The 19,628-nt window shown below is 44.8% G+C and overlaps 1 protein-coding gene across 1 annotated transcript in view; it reads left to right on the top strand.

Annotated features, from left to right (window-relative positions):
* HMCN1 (hemicentin 1) overlaps positions 1 to 18,924 on the top strand; it is a 189,408-nt gene extending 170,484 nt beyond the window's left edge. Inside the window, exons 90-107 of the mRNA XM_051625140.1 lie at positions 235 to 405; positions 1,632 to 1,802; positions 2,162 to 2,332; positions 3,224 to 3,394; positions 3,837 to 3,986; positions 4,102 to 4,239; positions 4,541 to 4,662; positions 4,778 to 5,015; positions 6,700 to 6,762; positions 7,772 to 7,891; positions 8,129 to 8,263; positions 8,680 to 8,793; positions 9,135 to 9,260; positions 9,730 to 9,858; positions 13,510 to 13,860; positions 15,722 to 15,841; positions 16,495 to 16,621; positions 17,515 to 18,924. Coding sequence (XP_051481100.1) covers positions 235 to 405; positions 1,632 to 1,802; positions 2,162 to 2,332; positions 3,224 to 3,394; positions 3,837 to 3,986; positions 4,102 to 4,239; positions 4,541 to 4,662; positions 4,778 to 5,015; positions 6,700 to 6,762; positions 7,772 to 7,891; positions 8,129 to 8,263; positions 8,680 to 8,793; positions 9,135 to 9,260; positions 9,730 to 9,858; positions 13,510 to 13,860; positions 15,722 to 15,841; positions 16,495 to 16,621; positions 17,515 to 17,881 — 2,984 coding nt within the window. The 3' untranslated portion in view covers positions 17,882 to 18,924. The remainder of the gene's footprint in view (positions 1 to 234; positions 406 to 1,631; positions 1,803 to 2,161; positions 2,333 to 3,223; positions 3,395 to 3,836; positions 3,987 to 4,101; positions 4,240 to 4,540; positions 4,663 to 4,777; positions 5,016 to 6,699; positions 6,763 to 7,771; positions 7,892 to 8,128; positions 8,264 to 8,679; positions 8,794 to 9,134; positions 9,261 to 9,729; positions 9,859 to 13,509; positions 13,861 to 15,721; positions 15,842 to 16,494; positions 16,622 to 17,514) is intronic.
* Positions 18,925 to 19,628: the final 704 nt, after the last annotated feature.

Genomic DNA, 19,628 nt, shown 5'->3' with positions numbered 1-19,628 from the left:
GTTATTCCGAGATTGTGGTGAAGTGGTGTGTTCCAAAAACAAAAAGGAAAGAATTAATCTCTCTTTTGGAAACTGTTGATCTGTTTCAGCCGTTGCTCAAGGGGAAGGTTTTTTTTTCAAGGGCTTGTTCAGGATATTCCATTTCTTGATACTAAAGAAGGTAGCTTTTTTGCTGGGGGCTGTGGAGCTGTAAGTCCAAGCTGAAGCAGTTTTACAGCTGTGCTGCCTTTGCAGTGGATGGGGAGTGGAGCTCCTGGCTGCCCTGGGGCCCGTGCAGCGAGACCTGCGGGAAGGGCACCCAGAGCCGGGCACGGCTCTGCAACAACCCGGCTCCGTCCCACCACGGCTCCTCCTGCCCGGGCTCGGATGCCCAGGTGCAGGTTTGCAGCAACAGGCACTGCCCAGGTAAGATGCGTCGGACACAAAGGGAACAATGGCAGGCTTGTCCTTTCCCAGTTCTAGTTGATTTATAGCAAAAGCATTCCGGGTCTCAAAGTGTAGTCCCTGCAAAAATTCCATTTGAGCCTTTTGTTTTCCCTGGCGCCTGTCACTGTCTTTAGCATCCCTCTATAGACCTGACATATGGGATTGCTTCCCCTGGCCTTGTCTCTCTTCCTTTACCCTGCTACTGTGCAAAAGCAGCAATTTAAATCCTTGGCAGTTAAATCACAGGTTTCCTAAATTTATCTTTCAAAAATGTTCCTAGGTTCTGTTATTCATACATCTCTTTCTTCCACATTTCAAGGAGTCCTTCATGACTGGGTAGGAAAATTCACATTTCTGAAATATGACCTGTGCATTTGGCTGAGGGGTAACAAAGGGACATTTCATGAAGGGGAAGAATGTTCAGACTAGATCCTGCTGGCTTCACGCTCCATTTTGCACATGCCAGAGCCTGCAGTGGGTCCCTGCTGCAGCTGTCAACTGGCAGACAAGAACTGACCTCGTGGTAGCAGCTGAGGGCTCCACGTTGCACGTTTGTCTGGCTTGATGTGCTGCTGCTGGGGATGCTGGTGCTTACAGCTGCACTGGGACTGGGGCTTCTTAGCCACCAACTCGGGTGTTCACGTGGCTGTACCCGTAACAGTTTGTGTTACCGTGTCTTGAGAGATCAAAGACCCTGCTCCTCAACTGGCTCATGTGGGACAATTTAGTAATAACTCCTATGAACAGCTGAGCCAGTAAATCAAAGTGGGTTAGGAATGGGCGGGGAGAAGGTGGCAATGGCTGCATCTTCAGACAGTGCAGCTGCAAGCAGAGGAGGGCACATGACAAAAGCCTGGGTTTTTGGGGTGTCCCTTGAACTGGCCCTCTGCCCAGGGTGCTGATTCCAGACACTACCTTGTCTAGGGATTGACTTGTTTACAGATGCCTAAAGGGATGAGAGTGGCTGAGCTTGAAGTCTGGGTGATCCCTGACCATGGATTCCGGTCAGACTTGCAAGCTGATTGAAAGACAGGTCGTGCCTTTCTCCAGCTTCCCTCCTGGAAATCCCTATGTGGAAATCCCTCTGTAGCCGAGATGTTCTACAGCGAGCCAGTAACATCCTGCAGGCGGCGTTACCCTGATGCAGCCCTGATTTACTGTGTTACTTCTGATGTCAGAGACTGTAACTGTGTCTTTCTCGCCAGTGGACGGGAAATGGGCCACCTGGAGCAGCTGGAGCTCCTGCTCCGTGTCCTGTGGAGGAGGCAGCAGGCAGAGAACGCGCCAGTGCTCAGACCCAGCCCCGCAGTTCGGGGGTCACAAGTGTGAAGGGAGCGACATACAGGTGGATTTCTGCAACAGCGATCCCTGCCCCAGTAAGTGTTTCGGGTGAGGCTGCAGATCTGCTGCCCCGGGGGGTGACGCTCGAGCTGCAACTCTCCGGTCAGAAAGTCCTGCCCGGGGAATCTCTGCAGCTCGCAGCGGAGCACAGTGACCCCTTGGGTTAGCAACTTGTGCTGCATGCTTTCCCCAGATGATGCCTCTCTGGAGTGGGTTAATGTACTCGCTGAATGCTGGAAAAGACAACCTTCTTAGGTCTTTAATTGTCTGGGGTTTTTTATTTTCTTTTTGGAAAAAGAGATGAGGTTACTCTCCAATAGGAGTATTTTCCTGGCGTGACTCTGGTTTTAAGCATCTGTTCCGAAGACAGGTAAGACCTGACTTTTTGTTGCAGTTCATGGCAGCTGGGGCCCCTGGAGCAGCTGGGGAACCTGCAGCCGAACGTGCAACGGGGGCCAGATGAGGCGGTACCGGGCCTGCGACAGCCCGCGCCCCGCCAGCGGCGGCAGGGCCTGCGCGGGGCCCGACATGCAGACCCAGAGGTGCAGCCCCGAGCTCTGCCCCGGTGAGTGCTCACACTGACAGGAATTCAGTGCAGCTTTCCCTGCAAGACTTCGGGGTTTACGTGACCTATGTGAGATTTTTCATATTACGACAGGGATGTGAAGCATCACTTAGAATTTCATGCAATTTGATATTCCGCTCTCACTTTTTTCTTTAAATAACTGTCACCATTATTTCCCCCTTCAGATGATAGATTTTCCCAGAATGAGGTGGAATAATTAAAACCAGGAAACAGCACATTAAAATCTCTCCTACACCTAGCAATTCTACTTAATTTCTACAGTAAATACAGTTTGTGAAGCTCCCAGGGAACTCTCATCATGTATTCCGGGAGCAGGGAAGAATGTTCAGCTCAAATGCTTTAAACAAAATGACAGTCAAAGCAGTTACTTGATTTATTGACACTACATAACTAAGGGGCAATCAGTGAGGTTGCACATTCAGGACCAATACCAGCAGTACAGCAGATAAACCACAATGCTAGAGTCTTACTAAACAGCTATGAATTTCCTTCTGTAGCTCATCCTAGGAAGGAATTCTTGTAACATGATGATTAATTCTGAGATAATGGTAACAGTTTGTTAAATTCCTTCTCTATGCACACCCTTTACACGCCCTCCTCCTGTGGGAGATGCAGGAGCTCCAGCTGGATGTGTACCTGTGCCCCATTCAACACCCTGCTGCCCCACACCCTGGGGACCAAGCCCTGAGTGAGGCCCCACCTGCACACCCCAGGGATGCCCCCACAGCATCTGCCCCCACGAGCTGGACCTCCCTGTGCTGCCTCACTCTCACTGGTTCCATCAAGAAGGAAAGACAAGCATCCCTGATGCATCCATCACCCGAGCCATTTAAAATGAAAAGTTGCTTTCTTCATTCTTTCTTTTGCCAGTGGATGGGAACTGGGGGCAGTGGCAAACCTGGAGCCCCTGCTCTGCTTCCTGTGGAGGAGGAGAGCAGACCCGGAGGCGCCTGTGCAGCAACCCAGCCCCCCTGAATCGCGGGCGTCCTTGTCCTGGGGACTCCTCCCAGATATCCAGGTGTAACACCAAAGCGTGTCCTGGTGAGTCACCTCTCAGCCTGCACACAGTGACAAAGTGCTGGAAGCCTGTGGCACCCTCATTCAACAGGCACTCTCCTGTGTTGTGGCCAGCTGACCAAATAATTTTTTGGACTTACCTCTGCCCTGCAATGTCAGTTGGAGGAGTGTCGTGCCAACCTGTTACGTAGCACTGGGGTGTGCTGGTTAACAAGAGTTGCTTTTCAGACAGAGGTGAGGGCCTAGGGTGACTCCCAGATCATTGTATCAGACCACATGCACAGCATCCTGTTATTTGCAGCTTGTGAGCTTTACTCTTGCAAGTAATGTAGTAATATATGGAGAAATAGGATTGTTTGTTAAAATACTGGACAGCATTTCTGATTATTTTTTTCTCCTCCAAAATATCAGCAGACTTTTCACATGGGTTTTTTCCCCCCACTTCCTCCCTTCCCTCTCTGCACAGGTGGGCCTGCCCGTGCCAAGGGCAGCATCATTGGAAACATCAACGATATTGAATTTGGAATTGCTTTCCTGAATGCCACAGTAACAGACAGTCCTGACTCTGAAACTAGAGTGATACAAGCAAAGGTTACAAACGTCCCCCGGAGCCTTGGTAGGCTTTTTTTCCTTGTAAGGGTTGCACTAGTTTTACATCTTCATATTCAAGCCCTGCTGATGTGGGTTTCCTGATGTTAGAAAAAAGCACTCAGATGTTGTGTTTCTTTCAGGTCCAGCGATGAGGAAGCTGGTTTCCATACTCAGCCCAGTTTATTGGACAACTGCAAAGGAAATTGGGGAAGCAATGAACGGTTTTACACTCACTGATGGGGTCTTCAAGAGGGAAACTCAAGTGGAGTTTGCAACGGGTTAGTTACCTGTGAGATACCGTCTCCTCATGGATACATACTGCATTTCTTCAAAAATAGCACAAAACTGGTGCTGAATTTTGAGTGTAGTGCTTATGCAACCATTTAATTCATGACTGGCTTTCTGGGGCTTAAATACAGCTTTGAGAGCTGTGATTTGAAACATGATGGTTTTTATTACAGACATGGTGTGCCTCATAAAAATACGAGTATAAAATAACTGGTCAAGGGATCCCAGCTCAGATACTGTGAGGCTCTGGTTGGGATGTTTGATAAATCCACGTGCACTTCAAATCCATAGGTGAGATCCTGCGAATGACTCACGTTGCCCGGGGCCTGGATTCAGACGGGGCGTTGCTGCTGGATGTTGTTGTGAGTGGCCACGTGCTGCAGCTCCAGGCAGCAGCTGATGTTGACGTGAAGGTAAAGCTGGTCTAGAGGCACCCACAGCCTGCTTCTTCTTTAAAGAAAAATACCAGAAGCTGTTAAGTTTCAACAATTTAAAGCAAGATTAAAAAAGCACATCTTGCTGTTTCAGGATTACACAGAAGACTATATTCAGACTGGCCCTGGGCAGCTCTATGCCCATTCAACTCGTCTCTTCACCGTAGATGGAGTTAGTGTTCCCTACACGTGGAACCACACCATCACCTATGATTACACAAAAGGAAAGATGCCTTTCTTGGTGGAAACACTCCACACTTCCTCTATCACAACAGAGTACAACCCTCTGGAAGAAACTGTGGCTTTTAAAATCCACGCTTCCATTGCAAAAGGTACTGTTCTTATCTTGCACAAAAAAACAATGGCAAAATAATATCTTGTCTTCCTAGAATTCCTTGCTTATCTTCTCAGAAACTGGTTATGGCCTGGAAAGGGGAAATGCTGTGAAAATTGGGTAACTTTATTGTAGGTCCTGGGACCTACATGTCTCATTAATATACCCACAGACTAATATGTAAAAGCTGTTGCAGTCTGCACTTACTCTTCTCCTGTAGTTCTCATCAATCATATATGTCTGCATTTGCTGATACTGCTAAAAGCATCACCAGTAACTACAATATTTCTCCATTTTCTTCCATTTACCTTTCATTCTGGAAATGAGTGTCATTTTTTGGTGGAGTCAGTTGTTGGTGGGGTTGTTTGGTTTTGCATAGCTATTAAGAAAAAGGATTGTGCATTTCCTTCTCACAGCAAAACCCACATAAACGTAAGGAAGGTAGTAATGAGGTGGAGGAACATTCAAAATTCAGCACTAGAATGGGTAAAATGTCCTAAGTCATTCCTCAAACTGAACTTCTCTTGAGATATTTGGCATATACAGAAAATGCATATGCTGAACTCCAGCTTGAAAACTTTACTGGTACTTTATGGTTATATTTTTAAGGCCAGATCTGGATGTTGTGCAGTTACAGAGCTCTGCATGGACAGTCTGTACCCTGGGTGAGTCCTGGCTCAGAGGCAGCAAGTTATAGCTCCACCAGCCACCCTGCTGTGTCTGAGCATTACCAGCTGCTGGCCTTCATTAACCTTCAACCTAAGTGACCTTAAGGAGTAGGGCACAGATTTGTGTGAGTTTTCCTTTCTCAAGTCATAGTTGGCTAGCAGAATGTCTTTTTACCTGTTCATATACTACGTGGGCTCTTTTTACACAGTAAGGTAATCTTTCAAATGAAGTAACTCAGGTTTGAAAGTAACTGCAACAGTGGGGTTGCCTTTCTCAGTCTTTATTTTCAACAACAACATTATAAATGAAGTAATGATTTTCTCACTTGCCAGACTGTGAATCCACTGTGCAATTTGAAAACCAAGTAGGATTTTTTTTTTCCCATTTTAAGAAGAGGTCTGAGACAACGAAGCCTCCAGATGCAGTTATGCCTGTGCATAAATCTGGCCAAGCCTTTATAGAACTTGCATTTATTTCTTCCAACAATTATTATACTGCTTTTTAAAAACAAAACATTTATTGGATCAGTTTTTAAGCAACAAAATACCTGTGGTCTTTGAGCAGTCTCTACAGATTTCCATTACAGTTCAGAGTGCACACTTCTGTTCTTCTGCAGTGACTTCCCATAGTCTACGACATGGTGACTGGTTAGGTTTGCGTTTATTTCCCTCCTTTTACCTGAAGTGAAACTGAATGGTCTTTTTTCTTTTAATAATTAAAAGTTTATGGAGGAACTCTGCAGGATGCATTAGGCTGTGTGCAACCTGCAACCTCTCTGAGGGAACCCCCCACCTGTGTTATGTTTTTCAGAGCAGCAAACCCCATGTACTATTGACGTTTAGTGCCCAAGTAGAAAAACCACTAACATCTGGATTTTAAAAGTTTCTATTTTCGTGTCCAAGTATAAGAAATATTTTCTAAATAGCTGGGATGCAATTCTTAAAGGGTTTTTAAAAAGTAATAAAGTGGCTGTATTCCATCCACAAGTGAGATGTGCTTCCTTTACCATACAGGAGATCGCAGCAATCAATGTCCTGATGGGTTTGGTTTGGACTCAACTGGGCCTTACTGTTCAGGTAACGATGTGACAAGGGTGTGGTGTGTACTCACAGACTCAGACTGGTTTGGGTTGGAAGGGACCTTAAAAACCATCTAGTTCCAACCCCCCTGCATGGGCAGGGACTCCTCCCACTAGACCAGGTTGCTCAGAGCCCCATCCAACCTGCCCTTGAACACGTCCAGGGATGGGGCATTCAAAACCCATTCCAGTGCCTTGCCACCCTCACTATAAAATTTTTAGTTTAAAGCTATTGCCCTTTGTCCTGGCCCTTGACCAGGGCCTCTGCAGGCCCTGCTGAAAAGCCTCTCCAACTTTCTTCTAAGTCCTCTTTACATAGTGTAAGGCTGCTCTAAGGTCTCCCTGGAGCCTTCTCTTCTCCAGGCTGAACACCCCAGCTCTCTCAGCCTGTCTCCAGAGCAGAGCTGCTCCAGCCCTCTGAGCATTTCTGTGGCCTCCTCTGGGCTCACATGGTCCATGGTTGTCCCGTGCTGGGACCCCAGAGCTGGATGCAGAACTCAACCCCTAGAATCCACCCTACCTTTACCTAGAATTAAAAAGCATGCAGGACATACTTACAAAGGAGTTAGTTACCATTGATAACAGGGTGTGGATCCAGAGGCAGACAGGGTCTTCTGCTGTACTCATCCAGAATCTAAGCAGTGCCCAGATAGCTTTTCAGCAGTACCTCAGATACAGCTGGGGGACAGTGAGCCACAGAACTGTTGAACCTGCAAAGCAACGAAGCACTTACATGATCTTTGTGGAGGGAAGGATGAGTGTTGGCAACCCAGGTGACAGCCCACAAGTTCCTGCTTGGGGGACAGGTGAAAAGGTTATGAGCATTTCAGCTGCCTCATCTAGATAACTAATTCACATTTGGTTTAGGGAATGATCATTGCCAAATCCACTTGTGGAGCCACTGTGAGCTCTACCAGATGTATCCCTCTCATGAAGGGTGTTTTTGGTATTGTTTCCTGTCAAGTTTGTGAAGTCTCACTGGTTTCTCAAACGTTTCCTTGTTCCAGATGAAGATGAATGTGCTCTGCGAAATCCTTGTTCCCATACCTGTCACAACACCATGGGATCTTACTACTGCTCCTGTCCAAAAGGCCTCACCATCTCTGCAGATGGTAGAACGTGTCAGGGTAAGATAAGTGCTGCTGTGGATATAAAAAGCCCCATGACACTAAAATCACTAGGGAAATGTTCTGTTTGGGCTGGGCCATTTTGTCATTATAAGAATGTATTTATTTGTGGTACTTCAGTTATTTCGTATCTGAATGTGTCTGCAATTAAGTATTTGATAGTTGATCATGCTCAAGACACTGCTCAACCTGTTTCGTTCTGCCACAGTGAGGCTTACAGCTTGTTTTTAATCACAGATATTGATGAGTGTGCCTTAGGTGGACACACCTGCCATGCTGGCCAGGACTGTGAAAACAGCATTGGCTCGTACCGCTGCGTGGTGAGATGTGGGAATGGCTTCAGGAGAACAGCTGATGGATTTAGCTGCCAAGGTATGGAGAGGTTTGGGGTTTGGTGGTAGCTTTCATTAGCTGAAAATGCCATCTTGCACACAACGGAAAGTAACTGAGGTGTCTATAAATTGTCATTATGGAGCTTATGGGCTTTGGGGGTTGTTTTTGTGGGTGTTTTGGTTGGGTTGTTTTTTTTAAAAAAAAACTTTTGCTTTTTCCATCTTTAGAAAGAAATTTAAAATCCTGTCAAGGAACAACCCAACATTCTTGCTTTTGTGCCCCACGCGTGTTTTCTTTCACAAAGAAGTGAGGCCAGTAAAGACTTCAGAGCACACCTCAGCAGTGCAATACCTAGAGCTCAAAGCAGAGTCCAGGATGTGTTCTCAGCCTCAGCACTGCTCAGGTACAGGATGACATTCCCAGCTGTGGCATCACAGGTCTCTGTTGTTCCACAGATGTGAACGAGTGTCAAGAGCCCAACTCCTGTCATCAGCGCTGCTTCAATACCATCGGCAGCTTCCGCTGTGGGTGTGAGCCAGGGTACCAGCTGAAGGGCAGGAAATGCGTGGGTAGGGATGAGCTTTGGAATCTCCTTTCTAATGGACCTAGTTCAACATTTCTTTGTTGCTGTGTTTCTTATTGGAAGCCTTTATGAATGAAAATCCTGCTATGGCTGATAACTTGGTAGGTATTTCTGAGTTTGTGCAGCAGAGGTAAAAGCCAGAGAAAGAGGGAATTGGGTGGACGTTGGGCATCCAGTGCCATGGAATGCATTCAAAGACACCTAGACAATGTAATTACAGCTGGCTTGCTCTGCTCCTTCGGAATTAAGCGTAAGAAAGTGAGTTAATTTCTATTCTTGTTTGTTTGATTTTATTGTTCTTTTGTTCTTGTTTTTTTTCCAAATAAGATGTAAATGAGTGCAGGCAGAACGTATGCAGGCCTGATCAACTGTGCAAAAACACCCGCGGTGGCTATAAGTGCATTGATCTGTGTCCCAGTGGAATGACCAAAGCAGAAAATGGAACGTGTATTGGTGAGTTGAAGTGCTGATGCACTGTACATGCTGGTGAACACAGGCACGGTGATGAATGGAAGAAGCAAAAACTGTTGAGATAGTCCATCTCCTTTTACTAGGATTTGCACATATTAAGGCACCAACATTTTTCCTCTTATGGGAACATGAACGTAACTCTTTAGTAAATGGTATTAAAAGAACAGATGCATCCTTGCTACTTGCAGTTTTCCATTGCTTTTAAGAAAGAACAGTAAGGTTTTCCTCAGCATCTTTTCTTCATTGTTACCTTGAATTCTAGAAGCTGGTCCTTGATTGGAATGTTTTGCCCATGTGTGAATGCAGGGGCAGAAAACTCTGCTTTCAGAGGCCTAATCTGTCTAGGGGGCTGGATTCACTTGTGGCTTAACTGCATTCCTTATACGTCAGTAAGTTTGAAGCTGTCAGAAGCTTCAGGAAGAATCTGACTGCTTCCCCTCGTTGCTGGCAGACGTCGATGAGTGCCGGGACGGGACCCACCAGTGCCGCTACAACCAGCTCTGTGAGAACACCCGAGGCAGTTACCGCTGCGCGTGTCCCCGGGGACACCGCTCCCAGGGCGTCGGCAGACCTTGTGTGGGTAAGCTCTGCAGGCATGTCTGCTGCTGCTGCCTGGCCCTCCTGCTGGGGCAGATCCAACAGTGCTAACCCATTTGAAGTCTGTGCTGTGTAGACAGATGTGCTCTGAAGTTCCAAATTACCCATCTAAACCAAAATGTCCCATTCGAAGCTAACAGCCCAAACCAAATTACTCCAAATGGAGATTGTGCTAGATCCATACTTGGAAGGGTCTTGGAGCACTGGTGGATGGATGTGCAAGCTGTCACTCTGCAAGTGGCTTCATTTGAAAAATCAGGTCAGCTTTGCTAGTGACTGGATGTGCCTGGCTGTGCCCTGGCCTGTGCTGATCCGCACCCACAGGGGCGATGTGGATTCCCCTAAAGGAGAACACCCAAAGTTAGGGTGTTGCAAGAGGCCCCATACACCCAGAACCTCCACAAGCGACCAGCACAACGCCTGTATGCGCTGCTGGAGTTGCCAAGGGTGGGTGCAGCAGAGGAGGCTGATGTGTGGGTGTCAGCACCCCTTTTCTGGTTTGGGTGGATCACGGGGGGAAGGAGGAGTCCTGCCACTCACAGCAATGCTGACCGTGCAGTTACTGCCCCATGCTGTCTGCCTAGAAGCTTTTGGCATGAAAACGTGTGGAGCTTTCTCCCACTCACATGTGTAGCTTTGGAAGGATGTTCTTGGAACTTGTAACTTGCAGAGCTGGAGTTTAACGTGTGGTGTCCATGTGAGCGCTTAAAACACTTGCCCTGGCATGTCACAGACTTCAGGATGGCACCAGGATCATTTAGATTCGCCCTTTATTTATGTGGACTATTTAAAATGTTATAGCTGATCCATCCTGATAATGGTGATTTATGGATGTTGGTATATGACACTAATTGAGGTTGGTTTCAGTTGCTCTCATGTATCATCATATTGGGGAAGCATTCCTTCATGATTAGCTTTCCTAAGTGATAAATAGCTGTTTTGGAGAATAGGTTTTGGTTTTTCTTTTTACACACCCTAGGATTTTGGACTACTAAAAGCCAGGAATGGGTTGGGTTTTTTAAGAGAGATTTAAGTCACAGTAAGAAACTGTTTGACTGTAGACCAGGACATTACTTCCACCAGCTGCCTCTACTGAAAAAAATAAATCCCAGACGCCTTAATATATATTGGACCCCCTTAAATTTCTGCCAGTAATAAGCTAGATAAAGCCTAGACCACAGATTTTCAGAAGACACTAGAAGCTGCCCTGCAGCTGCCCTCTGCCAAGGATCACTGAAGCTCCCTCTTAAAGTCTGATCTTGATGCACCTTTGAGTTTTCATCTGCTTAAAAATGTATTTAAAATATAGATGCATCAAAGATATTTTCACATGTGTTAATAAAACCCAGTTTTTGTTGCTAATGTTTCCATTGAACACAGGGAAGAGCTGAAAAGTAAGGCCCCAGACTGAAACAAGAAGAATTGAAGGTTGTTCCTCCCTGTGCCACTCTCACCCTGGCTAAAGTCCCTTGTGTCATAATTCCCTGTTAAATGGGGGTAAGATGCCCGTTTGGCATCACAGCACCCACATGCCCCTCTAACTGAAGCACAGGATTCCCATGAACATTGCTGGGCCCCACCACGGGTGGAAGGGCACCACCAGAAGCTGTTGTAGAGCATTTTTGCAGGTAACACATGCAAGGCAATCTGGAATTTAAAATGAAATATTATTCTTCAAATTACAGCCTGAGAATTTCCCTCCTTTTGTTTCAAGGTGATTTCTTATTGTTCCTGTAAATACTTAATATCCATAGTGTGTAATCCAAGGGGTTCTGTCTAGTGGAGAAGGGCTTTCCAGTGAGCCAGGGACAGCTGGGGTGTCAGTGCAAGTGATTTGCTGCTTTCCCTTTTGGTTGTATTGCACAGGCTGCTCCTGCAAAAGAAATTGCTCCAAGTTTCACCTATTTTCTTTCAGCATTTCTACATTAGTCCTCTATTAGTTATCCAGACCTGGTTCCAAGGACATGGGCTGTACAGATGTTAGAGCACATGCATGTTGTGTGTTCTCTGCAGGCAAAGAATGTTAAACTCAGCACTCAGAAAATAGTTGAGTGCTAAGGAAATAGTGAGTGTTCTTTTACATCTTTGTGAGTAATACATTTTTCATCTGGTGCACACTTAAAATCCCTGTTTTGGCCATGTTAAAAATTACATTCTCTTGTTTATAATGCATGACAATATTACTCTAATGATATTTCAAGTAATATATAACTGCAATACTCTGCAATAATTAATTACCCCTGTATTTCCAACTTTCAAAACATGTAATTATTAATAACCCCAAAAATATTTAAAAACTTAAAATTTATAAATATTATACATTTAATTTAAATGAAATCTAATATTCTACTACATTTCAGAACAGAAATAATTAAAACTTTACTGAGTCACCATTAAGATCAGCTTTAAATTCTAGTAAAACAAGGTTTCTAATATATGTCAATTATAGATATGTTAGGTATCCTGATATCAAGTTACTTATTTATGGTCATTAGCCATTTTTTGTTGTCTTCTAGTAAGGAATGAATATAAGTTTGAAAAGGAAGATGGTGTATGTCAAATTGTCAGCTGGGCCTCTAGCAACTCTCTGAAAATTTTAGGAAGTTTGTTTCTGGTCATGTCAGAGAGCCTGGGGAGAGACCCAGTCCTGCAGTATCCAAGAGTACTCTTATTTACTTGATTTTGAGTGAAGGACACTCATCTTGTTAAATCCTTAAACCCCTTGCCACACTTAGTTATACTCACCACTCTGTTTTGATTTAAGGATGGTATTTACTGCTAGGCCTGGACAGGTTTGGATGACAATTTTAAGGGAAACTGAGCTTAAAAATCAGCATTCCTTAGGAAAGCAAAAATAATTCAATTTTTAAATTGTACAAAATTGACTGTTAATATTGACTGTTAAGTCTCCAACCTTTTGTAGCTGGAATAACCAACAACATGAAAGGTTAAAATGCCCCTGACCACCTTCCCCTGCAGTCCTGTGACATGTCCTTGGGACCTGATTTTTCCCCTAATGCACAGTAACAGAGCTTTTCCAGCTTCCCTCCATGCCAGACTGAATGAATTTCTAAGCTGTGCTCCTCAGGAATGCTCCATGTTAACTATTCTCCTTTACAGGGGAGTCCAACAGCTTCTCCCACTCACCTGTAGTCAGGTAGCAGTGAGCAGCATAGGATGAGCACGTGGGGTCCTTGGGGACACTTCTCAGAGGGCATCCTTCCTGGTGACCAGCAGGAACCAGCAGCTTTCCAGCTGTCCCACAGCTCTGCTTCTGCAAAAGCAAGGGAGCAGCCTGGATCCCCCTTTTATACCACCCCTGAGCTGCCCTGGCACTCCAGGCAAAACTCCAGCAGAGTTCTTGTCCCACGTGTGCACAGGCTTAGGTCAGAAGTAGCCTCAAATGAAGAATAAAGGTAAATTATTGTACAGGACAGAATAACCTGCCTGCCTGGCATCGTGTTCTCTGTATTTTACTGCCTTCGAGTTCTCACTTTTATGTCTTCAGTTTGTTCCACAGCCTGAGATAAGTGTATTTGTCTATCTATACATGTAGTTACGTGTTGTTTGTTTTTGTGTTTTTTTTTTCTCCTTTCCACATGGTTTGTTGCTCTGGATCATGTCACATGAGCAGACATTAATGAATGTGAACAAGTGCCTAAACCCTGTGCATTTCAATGCACCAACACCCCCGGCAGCTTCAAGTGTGTCTGTCCACCTGGACAACATTTATTAGGTGATGGGAAATCTTGCGCTGGCCTGGAGAGATTGCCCAGTTATGGTGCCTATTACAATAGCTATAGCTATGCTCAATTCTCCCCTGTGAGAGACAACAATCAACCTCAACAGTATTACAGGCACTCCTCAAATCTCTACAGCTCCTTCTCAGAGTATAGAAACAGCAGAATACCTTTCTCCAGGACTAGAAGGAACATTAGAGAAACTTGTCCTGAAGGCTATGAGGCAAGAAATGACAGATGTGTAGGTAAATGTCAGTCATATCTATGCAATTCTCTTGTTTTGGTCCTTATTCTTAGGTTACTCTTTCATATGTACCAGGGGCTGATGGTTTGTGGTGCTTTGTTGTTGGGTTTTTATGTTACCCTGATAAAAATTCAGAGAGTTCTGCATGTTCTTGTCTCCTGCGCATGTTGTAGCAAAAATGTTTTCAAACTTCATGTTGACCTCTTGTTTTCATTGTGCACACTGTTTCCCTCTCTTATTCTTTTTCTGCTGCTGATAGTAGCTCCTTTGTGAATTTTCTCACATGCTTGAGAAAAAAAAAAAAAAGAGTAAGAGCCAGTCCAGCCCTGGGGACCTCGTTGTGTCAGACTCATTGATGGTAGCAATAATCTGCTTCAAAAAGGTTTTGAATAAGCACACTGTGAGACCAACAGAAAACAAAGGTATTTGGCACCTCCAACTGCCAAGCATTTAGCTCACTTACTCCTTGAGCTTTTCCTGAGGTTCTTTCAGTGAAATGCTGCTGTTTTTACAGGGACTGAAAACCTAATTAGGGAATGTCAAAGTGAACTGTAGCCTGTGCTGTTCACTGACTGATTTGTACTAGATGTGTAGAAATTAAGAAGTTTAAAAATACAACCAACCAAAAAACCCAACAAACTATTGCTCAACAATTATATTGTTAGAATTATAGAGAGATTCATAATATTTTGAAAAACTTTACTAATAAAGTTCTAGATAGGCAGACACCAACCCTTGTATTGGCATTCTAAAGGCATTTCAGTAGTCCTGTACATGCAGCTTGTTCTGGCTGTAGCAGTTCAGTTGTAAGACCCAGGAATGCAGCTACCACTGAAGAAAGGGCTCAGCTAAGGTCTGTGACCATCACCCAGCTGCCAGTTAGAGTTAATTCATATCCTTGTACTCCTGTTTCATGGGGATTAACAACTAAATTTAAAAATTACTCTTTAGTATGAAAATACACCCCAAATATGCTTTTTTTAAAAGAGAAAATTATTTCAATAGATTTGGAATTGATAATAACATCATAAATTTCTACAGTCACGTTTGTCTTCTGTGTTTGCATTTGTATGAAAGGCAAGCCCCGTAAATCAGGTAGAGAGGGGAAGCAAAGACCTTCCTTCCACTGTTTTAATCATGTAAGCCTTGACTCTTGCACGGGACTAACTTGAGTAGGATCTTTATTGCTCTCTTGAATTAGGCAGGTGTTTCAGAAGACATTATAATCCTGTGTGATCTGTGTCTAAACCCCACTGGTCTGCTTTGGAGATTTTACACAAAGTGGTCTGGTACTTCTGTGTTTGAGAGTGGATAACAAATCAAAATTAAGAGCATTTATTGATGCTGATACTGAGCTTAATTCATCCCTGTGCCACGGGGAAGATCAGTCTGGAAGGGAAACAGCTTTGCCCAAGGGATTAACTGTAAGAAAACTCCCTGACTCATCCCTGGAGAGATGCCTGAGCTGGACACTCCCTTCCCATGTTGCCTACACCTTATCAGCAGGCAGCTCAGCTCGCTGCGGGGGCAAGACTGTGTGTATGACCTTGGTGTGTGCAGATTGCACATCCCCCTTTCTTCCCAGAACTCCATCTCAGGACAGGTCTTCCCAGTTAGAATGTGTAGTATGGCTGCTATCAAAAGAGGTGAGGACTCTAGTTATCAAGAAGTTTTAAGGAATGGCACAGGTAAGGTGTGAGAGGACTTGCCCAGTCTTAGACATTCAACCCTATCAGAAAACCAGCTCCATACATCTTCCACCTCTGTACCTACGCTTGTGTATAAATAGGACAAAAAATACCTTGATTCAATGCCAGGTTCAAATGATGCTGATGTGTACGTGTTCCTGTTTCTTCCTGCAGACATAGATGAGTGTGAAACCAGAGATACTTGCCAGCATGAATGCAGAAACACCCTGGGAAGTTACCAGTGCACTTGTCCATCCGGTTACCGCCTGACGCCCAATGGCAAAACCTGCCAAGGTACAGAGATCCCTCCGAGTGTTCAGAAATACAGCTGTAGATAGAGAAGATGCAAATCATCTTCAGTACACACACAAGCGACCTCTTTGAATTCCCTGTATGAGATTGGGCATTCAACATTTCAGGTTTCATAAGTTCTTATATTTCACATTTTAACACTTCACAAAACACCAGCAAATTAGACAATTGCAACTTCTTATTCTCTGAAGTTTCCACCTTAGTCACATGTTTAACTCCAGGCAGCCAGACAGCAGCTCTGGGGTAAACCACATATATCTGGTTATATATGGTAAACCAAAATATAATTCTTAACCCACCCCTGTCAAAAAAAGCTACTATCAGGTTTTCTGATCCACAAAAATACCCCATAAAAAATGAACCAATTAGTCTCTCTTGACAAGACACCTGGTTTCTGTTGGATCATGGCTGCAGGGCAGGTCAAGCACAATATTCCATGCAGTAATAAATGCATGTTACTGGCACTGCTGGCTCCAGCATGTCCAACAGCAAGACTGGATTCTGAACAGTTTCCCTGTGTGCAGAGGTACATGCTGCATTCTGCTCAGCCTCTACTGGCTCAGCTACAGCTACTTCTAACAGTTAAATTCATCCAAGTACCAGCAGCTGATCATTTGCCTGTTATTTACATTCAGATATTGATGAATGCCTCGAGCAAAACATTAATTGTGGACCAAATCAGATGTGTTTCAACATGAGGGGAAGCTACCAGTGCATCGACACACCTTGTCCACCCAACTACCAGCGAGAGCCTCTGTCAGGGTACGTTGTGTTTTCAGCCCCTTTTCACCCACCCCAAGCTCAGATCCTTTACCTGTGTTTGTCAGGAGAAACCACAGCTAACTTTGACACCAGTAAAGCTCATGCCAGCAAAGGTGTCTGTTTGGGCACTGTGCCCACATTCCTTCTGCTGACTTGGTCTCACTCATGCCACCTCCAGCGCTGCTTTTGCATCTGAGGTCTCTGACTTCTCTCAAGGCCTAATTTACCACTCGTTTCAAAGCATTTAAAATATTCTTTTAGTCATGAAATAATGCTGCAGTAAGCTTTGTTGGTTTTAATTTCTTTATTTCCCTGTTCTGGAAAAAAACATATTAATTTTGAAAATATTTTAATATACTAAAGGAAATAGTGTGTTCCATAGTGAATGTCTCTTGTGATCAAGCTGAACTGGGATGACACTTAAGTTGAAGTGGCTCAATGTTCTTTGATCTCTGTTAGCACCGAGGAGCAGAGCTAAGAGATACCTCCTACTTTGATTTATGATTAACAGAAGTAACACTTCATAATTCCAAATCCTTAATGGTCTCACACACAAACACCTCAAATGGAGCTGCTCAGTGCATCTTAAAACATCCTTTCCAAATCCAGTGTTTAAGAGCAAGGTCACTAAAACGTGCATCATTGCCTTCAACAACAAATATTATATCCAGTGTCTTTACCTCTTGGCACTCTGAGTTTCCCCACTGAGACAAAACGAGACCTTAAACTTGCCCCCAGCTTTAGTAGAGCAATGGATAAAGAGTGTATGAGCTTATTATCTTTATAGAGAAATTTACATCACGCAACAGGACAAACAGGAAGAATTTCTCTTTTAAGACCTGCTTACCATACTGTGCCTTCTCCCTGGGCTGAAGTGCTCTGCTCGTTCCTAGGTTCTGCCTGAAAAACTGCCCGGCCAATGACCTGGAGTGTGACCTGAGCACCTACGCCCTGGAATACAAGCTCCTCTCCCTGCCCTTCGGCATAGCTGCTGGCCAGGATCTCATCCGGCTGGTTGCCTACACCCACGACCAAGTCATGCACCCCAGAACAACGTTCTTGATGGCAGAGGAGGACCCAGCAGTGCCCTTTGCCCTGAGAGACGAGAACCTGAAGGGAGTGGTGTTCACCCGGCGGGCGCTGCGGGAGCCCCAGACGTACCGCATGGCGGTCAGAGCCCTGTCCTACGGCACCGACGGCAGCGTCGAGTACCAGACAACTTTCATCCTTTATATCGCCGTGTCAGCCTACCCCTACTGAGCACCCCCCCACGGGCAGCACCCCAGCATTTTAGCCACATCTCTCAGTGCCGGTGGGTATCACCACTTCCAGACTGACTCTGCTGCCTGCCATGCCCTTGGGAACCATGTCACTTGAAAATGGTGCTAAGCTCTTCTCCCTGTCCCTCCTTCCCCAAGGCTGCCTGTTCTGTCCCATGATTCCAATTCAAGAGGAAAATCTGGGGCTTTGAGGACCTGTTACCACTTGCTTTATTTATTACACTGGAGTAGTCATTTTTTTTTTCCACAGTTTGTTCTGAAATCGAAGTATGAGCTGAAGTTTGTGGTCAAAGCAGTAAGCAAGGAGCAACCTCTGATGAAAGCAAATACAGAAATGCCTAACCAGAAAAAAAGAAAACATGGCATAATTTCAAGTGGTCTACGTGTTTTAAAGGTTGCTAAGTGTTTTACAATTTTATATCTATTAGGGGTTTTTTCTTATCCAATACCTGGTAGAATTAGGGCTGTAATAGGCTACGGCGAGTGCTCAGAACAACAAGTACCACTGTCCCTAGTGGTTGCAAATGCTGAAACAAATTATATTAAAGTTTGTTTTCAGCTAAAGAATCTACGGTAGAATTTGGACCTGGCGCATTTGATGTCCGTGCAAGTTGAGAAATGCCACTTCTTTGAAAGAAAAAAACAACATGGCTACTTCTACTTTATACAGCAGGTATTTTATAACTTTTGTTTTTTTTACTCTAATGTTCTGGTATAGCCATTTATTTAGCTCAAAACCATATCCATTTCAGTATCCCCAAGTCAGTTAAAATGTTTCGGGTGTTTTTTGCAAATGGAACATTTGTCTCCAAAGATGATCTAAGGTTGGTTCAGTAATGTCAATACACTGTACACAAGTAATTTTGCCAAGATGTATTCTATTTTTATGAAAGTGTATATATGATTTTTCCTATGTGTTTTTTCTATGCAGTATCTCGAGAGTGTTTTACAGTTAAGTTTGCATAAAAGGACAACGTCAATACATGGAAAGTAATAAAAAATAAAGGTTCCCATTGCCTTTGAGGTTGCTGTGAGTTGTATCACTGAAAAGAAATGCTTTCCCATTTCTAAAGCACTTGCCTTTAGTGCCAGCGGAGGATGCAGAAGGTAACACACCCAGTTGATTGGGGAGCAGTGGGCACAGATGCAGCCCAGTCTCCTGCTTGTTATGCTACTGGCTTCTCCACATCCTGCATGTTTGGGTTTCTTTTTTTAAAAAAAAAGGGAAACCAGTGCACTCACTGTAAGAGCTCTTCTCTTACCCAGAGCCTACTGGCCAGGAGACATCTCATATTCTCAGAAGAAATTGCTAGGAGTTAAATTTTTGTTGCATGTAAAGACAGTGTTTATTCATAAATATCCTCAACTCGTTGCCAAACATGAACTAGTCACTGTCATTCCAGTGCATACAAACAGATCTGCAGCAGTTCCCTGGCTGTGGTGGCCAGGGGTGGGCTCCCCAGGGGGTGCCAGGGGAGGGGGGGGCTGTGGTGGCCTCTGCTCACTCCCAGCAGTGTTCCTGTGTGTGCTGGGGGGGCCGTGTCTCTGGAGATCTGGCAGGGGGGAAGCTGGGTTGGGTGGCTTCCTGGAAGGGGACAGTCCCAGTGGGTGACTGTAGGGCCTTTGGGGGGAGGTCACTGCTTTACTCAATACAAGGCTTATTCTGTTTTTACCAAGGTTGTTCTGCTGAGCAGCACTCAGTAAGAACCTGCCTTCAGCTTTACAGG

This window comes from Apus apus, chromosome 7 (assembly GCF_020740795.1).
Source record: "Apus apus isolate bApuApu2 chromosome 7, bApuApu2.pri.cur, whole genome shotgun sequence".
In the NCBI taxonomy this organism is placed as follows: domain Eukaryota; kingdom Metazoa; phylum Chordata; class Aves; order Apodiformes; family Apodidae; genus Apus; species Apus apus.
The sequence above is the reverse complement of the archived record's forward strand: the minus strand, read 5'-3'. Positions and strand labels throughout refer to the sequence as shown.